At 40.8% G+C, this 10,678-nt stretch overlaps 1 protein-coding gene across 1 annotated transcript; it reads left to right on the top strand.

The window, feature by feature from the left end:
* Positions 1 to 790: 790 nt before the first annotated feature.
* On the top strand, positions 791 to 4,520 carry LOC104085905 (uncharacterized). Its single transcript, XM_009590029.4, has 6 exons — positions 791 to 1,151; positions 2,109 to 2,276; positions 2,649 to 2,895; positions 3,219 to 3,368; positions 3,532 to 3,797; positions 4,192 to 4,520. Exons 1-6 carry the CDS (start codon positions 891 to 893, stop codon positions 4,345 to 4,347), a joined length of 1,248 nt encoding a protein of 415 aa, XP_009588324.1. The 5' UTR covers positions 791 to 890; the 3' UTR covers positions 4,348 to 4,520.
* Positions 4,521 to 10,678: the final 6,158 nt, after the last annotated feature.

Raw genomic sequence — 10,678 nt, 5'->3', positions numbered from 1 at the left:
CAAATAAAGTCTTCAAGTAATGGAATTATTATAAAAAATACAACAAAGAGACATTAATACAGCCAATAAGAAGTAGCAATAATAAAATCATGTCCAAATAGAAAGTTTTCTAACTGTAACTTAGTAATTAATATTGAATATATGAGATAATATCTAATGGGTAAGGTATTGAAATTATTACTATTGAAATATGGATAATTGACTAAATATAAAGTATAAAAATTTCGTATTTTCGGATATCCAAAAATTCGAAGTACCAAATCCAATATTCAATCCGAAATCCAAAAAAATTAAAAATTAAATCCAAAATTCAATCCGTAATTCGAAAATCCAAACCAAAAATCCAAAAAAATCGAATTTCGATTTGAATTTCAGATTTGTCCAAACTATGTCTACCCCTACTTATGTAGGTGTGAATCCAGATTAATCGTGGCCTAGCGAGTCTCGGATACCATATCATTATACCAAAATTTTTTATAAGATGCATATTAATATTAATAACATTATTATCTTTTACATAAAAAAAATTAATTATTAAAAGTGAAAGCAAAATTAGGAATCGATAACTTTGAAGAATCAATATTAACACTATTATTCCAACATCTCGTATCTTTTTATTTATTTTTAATTATGAATTTTATAGTATTTCTTATATAATTTCTATTTATCCAACTAAAATTTTCATAATTGTGTAATTTAAACGCAACGTGAAATGCAACTGATATCATTAGCTTAGGAAATTTCTGAAATTTATAAGTTGCATTTCGGGACTGCAATTATAAGTCAACTTATAAATAGAATTTTCGGTCAAAATTGCACATTGGCAAAAAACTCCCCAAAGCGGACGAGATTCTCAGAGTTCAAACATCAAACACCTAATAGGCGCTGAAATGGAGAACTCACCTTCTTCTTCCTCTTCCTCTTCATCACAGTATTTGCTACAAACCCTAACCACCAGAGGCTGGTGTTTCCGAGATGTCAATGAAGTAAATACACTAATTGCAGCTCAATCGTCGTCGTCATCATACACCGTTGATTCGATCGAATCGGAGCTCGTAAACATGGACTTGCGATCCATCGGTGGGAAATCTTTGCCCGATTTTTCTACTCTCCGTAAAGCGTCTCATTTTCAAGGCCCTAAAATCCTTCAAGTAATTATTCCTTTTCAATTCTCTTTATGTATTTTTGTTGCATAACGAATTTGTATAAATACATTATGTTTTTTTGTGTGTGTGTATTTTGTACTCCTTCCGTCTCTATTTATGTGACAATGTTCAAATTTTGACAGTCAAACTGGTTTGTCTTTGACCGTGAGTTTTTCATATACCTTTTTAAGTATTTTGAATTATTAATTATTGTGACTTATAGAATTTTTTAAGTAGTTTTCAAATATATAAATTAAAAAAAAACTTATTTCAGAATTAACGGTCAAAGTTAACTCGTTTGACTCTTGAAATCCGCAAACCGCCACATAAAGTGGGACAGAGGAAGTATTATTTTTGTGTACATCATGGATGTTAGTATTAGTAGCCAAATGATGATTGCTGTGACGCAGATTCAGTATTCAGAGTCAGTAGATTGTGATTAGGATGGTCTTTTTTTGTATAAATTTTTTATATATGTATATATGTTCGAGGATTCATCATGAAATTGGTTAGTTTTACGCTGGTTGCACTCCTCCTTTATCCTGGCTTGGAATCAGCAATGTGAGCAAGCTCTCACTGGCAGAATTAGTGAGCATTCATATAGTCGACCTTAACTTGTTTGGGACTGAGGCGTAGTTCGGTCCATCGGTGTAGAGGGGCTTGCCTTATAAGTTATCACCTTGGCGCCTGCACCAAAGCATCAACTAAGCAAGGCAAAGAGCACAACCTGAGTTACATTGAACAACACCGACGTTAAATTACTTTAGTAGAATCAGATTTCAATCAGTCTCTTCTTTTTTCATCCCCTCGCTATCTCTCCTTCCCCCTTTCAATGTGATATAAATTTCTTTATCGATAGTTTCTGTGCATGTAACTTTGATATTACTGAAAATTTGTCTGTCCAGACTTTGAACTTCTGCCGCCGAGCTTCTTTCCTTATTCTGTTATCATGGTCTTGAGCAGATATCTTCTGTTAGAGATATATCCCGAAGTAAAATGGCTGAGAGTTCTGGAACTTCTAACAATCGGCGTCTACTTAGATTAAGGCTCAGTGATGGGCACTCTGAAATAACTGCTGTAGAGTACTCTCATATACCTTCAATTCCTGATGATGTTGTTCCTGGCACTAAGGTAATCCCTTTCGCTATGACAATTTGATAGAAAACTCACAGTAGACGGGTAACTTTCTAATATACATCCTATTGGCTCGTGGCATACTGAAAATATGTATCTCTCATTGTTACTATTTTTAATCGTTCTTACAAAGAATTAGTCCTAAATTATGTTATTCTTGATTCCTGCTGGTTATTGGTACAATTTTTGACATATAATATAGACATTTAAAAGCTCATCAGAGGCTACCAACTTATGGCTGTAATTTATATCTAATTCCGGTTATAAAAATTCCAACTCATGACTGTCCTGTTTGTTGGTAGTATAATAAGATGTGCCGAACAGTTCTCATCAACAATAGTCCTCTTTTTTATATGTTCTGCTTTTCAGGTGCGCCTGGAAAACAAAGCTATAGTGCACAGTGGTATTGTGTGTTTGAGTGCCAAAACGATTACTGTTCTAGGAGGTAGTGTTAGTTCTCTTTACGAGGAATGGCAGATGAACAAGAAATATTCAGGTTTCTCCCGTTCAACCTTGAAACAAGCACATGAGGATGGAACTGCTGGTCCACCACCATTTGAAAAGTTGCAGATTGGAGCTTTGCATAAACACCTTTCTCAGCAGAAGAGATATTCCGGTCAGAGGCGTGACATATTTTTTTGACAATATATGTTAGATATCCTGTCATCCTGAACCTAGATTTTTAACATGGGGGTCTGACATACCATCTTTAAACGATTGTACCTCTTATTAGGTGATCTGCAGAAGGCAATGAATGTTTTTGTTTGGGGGGAGGGTGGGTTGTAACCTTGCTCTCTTCGTATGTGGATATTGTAGTTATTTAGAGGGTGTTGATTTTTCCTCCAATATTACCAAGTCAAATATATCTCTTCTCAATACTCCTCTGTTGTGAAGCCGGTTCTGTTTCATTTGGTTAAAGTGCCTGTCTGACTTCTGCAGAAAAAGCTCAAAGTTCTACAGCTAGTCAAATGCATAGACACCAGAACCATGATTTAAGAACAGAGAGCGTGGGTAATGAACTGAAGCCACCTGCTCAGATTGAAAAGAATGAAGAAAAGTCAAGCACCTCTGAATCAAGGCCAAAGGAAGGTGTAGCCTACTCGTCAAATTGCTCTCTAAGGGAACTACTTGCTGCATTCTCTTAATACATCCTGAATTTCAATGTCGCGTGTCCTTTCAAGTAAACCGAAGTTTTAATTTCACTGTTTATTGAAGTTCTTTTCATCTTGACCTTCATCTCTTTGTCTGACAGTGGTCGAAGCAGTCCCTGTTCAAAACCAAGCAGCTGCACAAAAACTACTGCAGAAAATGAGTCAGCTTCGTGATGGTCATCGTTCAAGAGGGCAAAGATTCAGGGGAAGAGGAAGAGAGGAAGAGACAGAGGTCCTTACCCTAGATGAATGGGAAAGGAGAAAAACTGGTGCTAATCTTTCTGCAACACGTGATTTTCCTGATGTAAGCCAAGATGAAGAACTTGCAAGGCAGCTGCAACAGCAATTAGATTTGGAAGATATTCACGTAAGAATATATGGTTGTCAATATTCAAAAAATAGTGGCATCTAACCTATATTTTCATAATGTGGTTTCTATATGCCCCCTTTAAGTTATGATACGAAGATCAAGCCTCGGTCGATAATTGTCAATAATCCACTTACTAGAATAGGTTACAGCTTATATTTATTCAGTTATAACCAAATTTATAATTTTTGGGAATATGATTGCTTTGAGGTTTACCAGTTGAAGCAAAGAAGATGTTATAAAATTCCTCTTGCCTCTACGATTGGTAATAATGTCTCCAAAGTCCATGTGAACAATAATCGTTCTTAAAGCTCAGATAGAGTTATATTGACATATATTTCACCAGAGTTTACTGGGAAGTGCCATTTGATATAGTTCTTATACCAATTTTCAGGAACAAGACGGTACAACGACGGAGGCAGAGAATATTAGAATGAGCATGTTCACATTTGAAAGAGATGATGCTAGAGATTATGGTACAACAGGTTTTAGAGGAAGAGGTAGGGGAAGAGGAAGGGGAAGGGGAAGAGGTAGGGGAAGGAGAGGTTGACTTTCGTCTACTGTTCAGCCTTTCCCGTCTTTTCTTTTTCTAAGTTAGATTTGATAGTTTTTTGATATCACATACCATTTCTTTTTCTGGTGAATGCTGTTGAGCCAATGTAATGGACAAAGTATTCTATCTTTTTAAGTTTGACATCTGGAAGAAGTTATCTTTCATCTTTAGGCTGTACTTGACACTCAGTGCTTGCAATTTTGTTCTCTCCTGAGCTCACTTGGCAAAGTCTATTCTGTTTGGTTAGTCGCCCATCCGGTCTCAAATGTGTTTGTTTACTTGATCATAATCTCCCATTTCCTTACTTTTCCCTTTTATCTTCTTTGGCCATTTGGTATATATAACTGTTTGATCATCATAGCCATTATCATGTTTTAGGCTATATGTCTGTTCAGATATGTAGGACTAGTTATCAATGGGAAATGTGTTGTAAGTTCATATGTTGTAAGTTAACTTATGTAATGGGAAATATGTGTTTGACCTTTCAATAAACCAGATTGCAAATAGTCATTTTTTCAGCTACTAGTTTCGTTTATATAGACTGTCAATTTCCTTTAGCTGTTGAGAATTTATATTTCCAGCTTCAGTTTCCTTCATGCTTTCAAAAGTTTGCTTGCTGAAACAACCAAAGCTAACTAGCTTCCTAAGAATTTTAGAGCCTATACAAGTTTATTTATTCAGTTTAGTCGCATGCTCTTCTATGCACTAATTAGAGGCGAATTTAGAATTTAAATTTGTCGAATTTAATCTTTAAAGTTTAAACTTTTTTAGTGTGAACTCACTGTACTTTTAAAATTATAGGTTTAGAATCTAATATTTGTTGAAATTATGTATTTTCTTTTACCTAAATATTTGTATTTTGTGTCAAAAATAATACTAGGTCCGATGCTCGTTTTCCTTCCTTGCTCAATAAAGGCTGTCGAGCTGTTTACTCGTGGCTATCACTTATTTGTCACAATTGCTTGTTTGTCGACCGGCGTCTCTTTTGAGACTTTCCTTGGGTATCCTTAATTTTATTTTTATTGACCATGTGCGTTTCGGGTCCCATTCAGCTCATATATCAACAATACATTCTTTTTGTTTTGGTTTTCTACCTGATATCTCCTATTCGCACTAAAATTTTAATATTGAAACAATCTCTATACATTTACTAGTGTATTCGGTAGAATTCGAGCTCGCCTACGATATGGTAGATTAGGTTCAGAACATGACAATCAAGGGCTAAAGATCGACCTCAAGTCCCACCGAGCTAGAACTCGGAGTCAGAACGTCTGCCTTTGAAAACATTGAGTTCGTGATCCCGGAATCGCCTCTAGTCCCGAACGAGCTCGAAAAAATATTATTAGCATAACCAACAGAAGACCGAAACATCCATGACCGGTCGGATATTACGGCGGGAATCTCGACGTATATTAGTAAGGAACCGGCAATCAGCAAATCAAGGGATTTTTACCTTTTATAGAATTGTACCTAAAGTAGGACTCCTTTACTATATAAAGGGGGGTCTGATAATTCATAGAACACATGGTAATACGTATTCCAAAGCAATATATTATTATTCTCCTTAAACTCTTATTCTTCTGTGTCTTGATACCGATCGAAGTGCGTTCGGCTCGAGGGTGGCTAATTTTGGCCTTCTGGTGCAATCACACCTGCAGAATTTAGCTCGCATGTGCGAGCTCGCAGAAGCGACCAGGCGTGGGTTGAGGTCGAGGTCGCAGAAGCGAGTAGATGGTCCGAAGAAGCGACTAGGCATGGGTTGAGGCCGAGGTCACAAAAGCGAGCAGATTGTCTAAAGAAGCGACCAGGCATGGGTTGAGGTCGAGGTCGCAGAAGAGACCAGACATGGGTTGAGGCCGAGGTCGCAGAAGCGACTGCTCGATCGCAGAAACGGCATCGAATCTCTAATACCGGTTGAAGTCGAAGAACCAAGTCTCAGGTTCCGATATGCAACCAAGGAATCGAACGACGAGGCCATGAATACAAGCCTGGAGCTATTAGATAAAAAGCGCGAAGCCGCCCTTGTTCGGTTGGCTGCCCAAAAGCAGCGGATCGAGAGGCATTAAAATCGAAGAGTTAACCTTCGGCATTTCAATATCGGGGACTTGGTGTTAAGGAAGGTCACGCTGAGTACCTGGAACCCGAACGAAGGGAAGTTGGGGCTGAACTGCGAAGGTCCTTATCAAATTATCGAGATCACTGGCAAGGGATCGTACAAACTCGGAACAATGAACGGTGAGCGACTACCGAACAACTGGAACATAACTCACTTGAAGCGATTTTACTGCTAAGGTACGACCTCATTCATTCCTTTTACTTATTTGTATTTTTAACTAACACTCGCAGGCGGCCGTTAAAGAACGACACAACTTTTAGGCCTGAAAGCATGAGTTGCACTCTGTTTCCCTTGAACCGGTTTTGTCCCAAATGGGTTTTTCGGTAAGGTTTTTAACAAAGGCAACAGTAAATCATGCTAACTTATAAATTGAAGGCCGATTACGAACAAGTATCGGAGATCACGACAACATTATTCGAGGCCTCTCTACGATCGTCCCAAACACTGGGGGGCATCACCCTCGGATAACGACTTTAGCAAGGAAAGAAACTTTTTGATTGAATGGTCTCGGCTCGATCGATAGGACTTACTGTAAGGGTCAAACGGTCAAATGAATCGTTCCCACATAGACTGCTTGAGCCTTGACACAAAACTTGTACGCATGTGTAACTATTACGCACAAGAATAAAAAAAAGTCTCGACCGTGCGGATAAATATCTTGCCCCTTAAAAAAATTTCCTTTTTCTCTTAAGGAATTTTCTATATCCGATCCCCTAAAGGCATCGAGCCCAAGGGATGCCTTTATTCGGTTTCAAACGATCTCTCCCACTCGGGGACTGTCGTGCCGAAAAAAATTCGGACGGCACGGGCTATCAGAGCCCGGGGGCACAAGACCTATTAGGCAGCACCTGAACTAAAAGGCTACGGCCATCCCCATTCGGGGACTGTTATCTTAGGCAAGTCCAGATAACTCGATGTGGCAAGCCAACAGGGAAACACCCGAACTAAAAGGCTATAGCCATATTAAAACGGCTCGGAGACGTCCGAGACCCGTAACAAAAAACAAGGCCTTGAAAAATTTCTAAACTGGTTCTAAAGGCTACCTCGGCAAACTAAATTCTAAAAAATTATAAATACTTTGGGGAAAAGGTTTGGTCATACCGAACCCGCACGATACCTTAAACAAAATAATATCAAATGCAAGGCCTGTTCGAACCACCGAACATGGCCTAACTAGTTCATGCTAAGGCATTTCGATCTTTGCGAACATAAAGAATAAAGCAAAGAAAAACAAAACTCAAAAATTGTCAAAGGAAAAAAGAAGCCTCGTATTATATATATACATAAAGTCTTTACAAAGGCCAAACGGCCTTGACAAAAAAAGTACAAAAATACAAAAAATAAAGAAAAAATGTACAAGGAACTTAAACGGTCTGGTCTTCAATGGAGCCCGCCTCGTCGCCAAGATCTTCGGAGTCTCCTCCACCCTCAGATCCGCTCGAACCCTCGGAGCCTTCTTTATCCTCTAGATAAGCCAACTTCTTAGACTCGGCTCTGAGCCCCTTAGTACTCTCGATTTTGGCCGATAAGTCGGATCCCCGAGCATGAATCTCCCTTCGGGATTTCCGTTTTGCATGCTCGACGATATCCTTCGTTCGATCCTGGGCCGCCTCGGCATCAGCCTTATATTGGGCCACCATCTCATCGGCATTGGTTTTAACCACCAAGACCACCGACTTGGCCATTTTGAGCTCCTTGGCAAGATTTTCTCGATCAGAGACGGCCGTACTTAGCTGAGACTGGAGCTCCTCAACCTTTTTGGCCTACACCTCGGCCTTTTCCTTTGCCGCTCGAAGTTGGGTCTCAGCCGAGGTCAGCTGCGCCCGAACAGTTTCATTTTTCTAGGCCAGACGGTCCATCCTGCCTCTCTATTCATCGGTCTCGGCCTTGACAGCATCCATCTCAGCTCGAAGTTAGGCGATCCGGTCGATTTTCTGTTGGACTTGCGGATTTCGACTGTTAGTCACCGAGTCTAGCTCGTCGTCACTAACCTCAAATATTTTTACCTGCTCGACCAGGTCGGCATTCTCCTTCCGAGCCACCTCCAGCTCATCCCCTTCATGTTGCTCGCTGAGAAGTTTGTAGGTATTTCTCTTCTCAGTGAGCCCTCGGGCCTCGACCTCAAGCTGGTTCAGCTCGTCCCGATATCAGAGAAAGGCCTCATGATGAAGCACTGAGGCCTGCATACACAAAGAAAAATGTTAGGATTGTGAGCACCTAATTTTTGACCATGTTTAAATTTTTCACCACTCTTTAGTATGTAAATATATTTTAAGTTTAATCTATATATTTTTAGCTCTTATATCACCTTCTATAGGTGTTACTTAAGAAAATTATATCCCACTATGAATTAACGTCATCAAGAGATATTTGAAGTTACCTGGTTTAGCGCTTGTTGTGCTTCATTGAACAGGCAGGGCACGTCCACCTCGTTCATCTTAGATTGGTCTTCCTCGGTCACCAAACGTCGAAGGTATCTGGACACCCTTACGGGGGCAGAGAGGACCCGGTCATCCTCCGGAACGGACATGACGATCAACCATTTCTGGTCGGGATCCACATTCGGAGCTGGGAACCGATTGACTAATTTCGGGATTGAAGAAGGCCCGCTTGTTCTCGACGATGAACTCTTCTTCGGCACCTCTGGGTCACCCAACCCCGTGACATCCTCCGTGGCAGTAGAATCCACGCCATCAAAAAAATTGCGGAAGGGGTCGTCCGCTCCGTAGGCCCCCTCATAGGGATGTTCTTTCACCGTTGGAGCCTCGTTGTACATGAACTCAGTGAACGAAGGCGACTCGGTGATGTCTATCACACCGAGTGCCTCCTTTGGGGAATCACCCACATCTCGGGAAGCTTCGATTATGGCCTACTCATCGACCTCCCTAACTTGAGATAGATTGGCCTTGCCTCTCTCTGGTTCGGAGGCCCCTTGCCCTTCGAGTCGCAATGACACGTATGCCATCAGTTCGAAGGCTTCATCTTCTTCTTCGGATTCATCCCTCAACCGATAGAGTGAATCCGAAGATGGCGCTCGAGCACTGGTGCTTTATTTAGACTTACGCACCAGCCTTCTCTTTGTCTTCTTCTTCTCCGAGCTCGTAGAACTCATAGCCCATTTTTTATTTCTTCTCTTCGGCCTGTCTCGGAGCAGGGGACTAGGTAGGTAAGTTCTCACCACCGGATAAAGGCCTCAGTGTGACGTCTTTGGATAAACTTGTAAAAGGAAATGAAACAAGTGAAAACTTAACGACACGAGAGAAACTCAAATGTTACTTACACGGTAAAGGAATCTCACTATGAGAACGAGCCTCCCACCGGCCCTTTGAAAGTTCGCGCCATGAACGCTCAGAATACGACCTTTGTAACACGATGCCCTCGACCCACTCCTTGAGTCGAGGGACTGCATTTGGGACTCGAGTGGCAATTGCACCACCACAAAACACTGGTAAGAAGGAAGGAAAAAAGCATAAAATTACGTGAGATATTCCACTTCTCGGGGAACAACATGCGATCAGCTGGGATCAAGTCTGAGGTCCTCACTCGGACAAAACGGCCTAACCAACCTCGATCCCGATCTCCATCAATGCTCGAGAATGGGGCTTTACTAGCCCGACACGCGAGCTTGATCAGTCCCCCCCCCCCCCCATCTCCTAAAAAATATTTGAGGACTGTATAGGTGCATGAGGTGGTCGACAGTGAACGGGCATCCATCAATCTTGCTCACGAAGAACCGAAGAAGGATCACGATCCTCTAGAATTAAGGGTGAATTTGATCGAGGCATAACTCGTATCTTTTGCAAAAGTCGATGATGATCGGATCTAATGAGCCCAGCATAAAGGGATAAGTGTAAACACTTAAATATCCCTCGACGTGGGTGGTGATGTCTTCATCGGGACCAGGAACCACCACATGCTTGTCGACCCAGTTGCAATCCTTTTTTTATCGTATGGAGGACCTCTTCAGTGATCGAGCATATATATCTCGAGACCTCCTCACACTGGCCTTGTACTAGGGAAGGTTTTTGACCTTGAAATTGGCGGTTACTGAGCATCCTTCAGGGACGAATATCTTTAATGGGGGTTCCGGTACTGGTTCCTCGATAGCAGTACACTAAACGGTCTCTTCGGTAGCCGGCCACGAGGTAGAAGAATTTTCTTTTTGGGGAATGATTTTTGAAGTCTTCGCCGTGTCTTTGAAAATGAAGGCAA

Source organism: Nicotiana tomentosiformis, chromosome 6 (genome assembly GCF_000390325.3).
Source record: "Nicotiana tomentosiformis chromosome 6, ASM39032v3, whole genome shotgun sequence".
Classification (NCBI taxonomy): Eukaryota; Viridiplantae; Streptophyta; class Magnoliopsida; order Solanales; family Solanaceae; genus Nicotiana; species Nicotiana tomentosiformis.
The sequence above is the reverse complement of the archived record's forward strand: the minus strand, read 5'-3'. Positions and strand labels throughout refer to the sequence as shown.

Coding starts and splice junctions, on each gene's coding strand:
- LOC104085905 (XM_009590029.4), top strand. CDS start 891: ATGGAGAACTCACCTTCTTCTTCCTCTTCCTCTTCATCACAGTATTTG. Junction 1,152..2,108: donor AAGGCCCTAAAATCCTTCAA/GTAATTATTCCT, acceptor GGTCTTGAGCAG/ATATCTTCTGTTAGAGATAT. Junction 2,277..2,648: donor ATGTTGTTCCTGGCACTAAG/GTAATCCCTTTC, acceptor TCTGCTTTTCAG/GTGCGCCTGGAAAACAAAGC.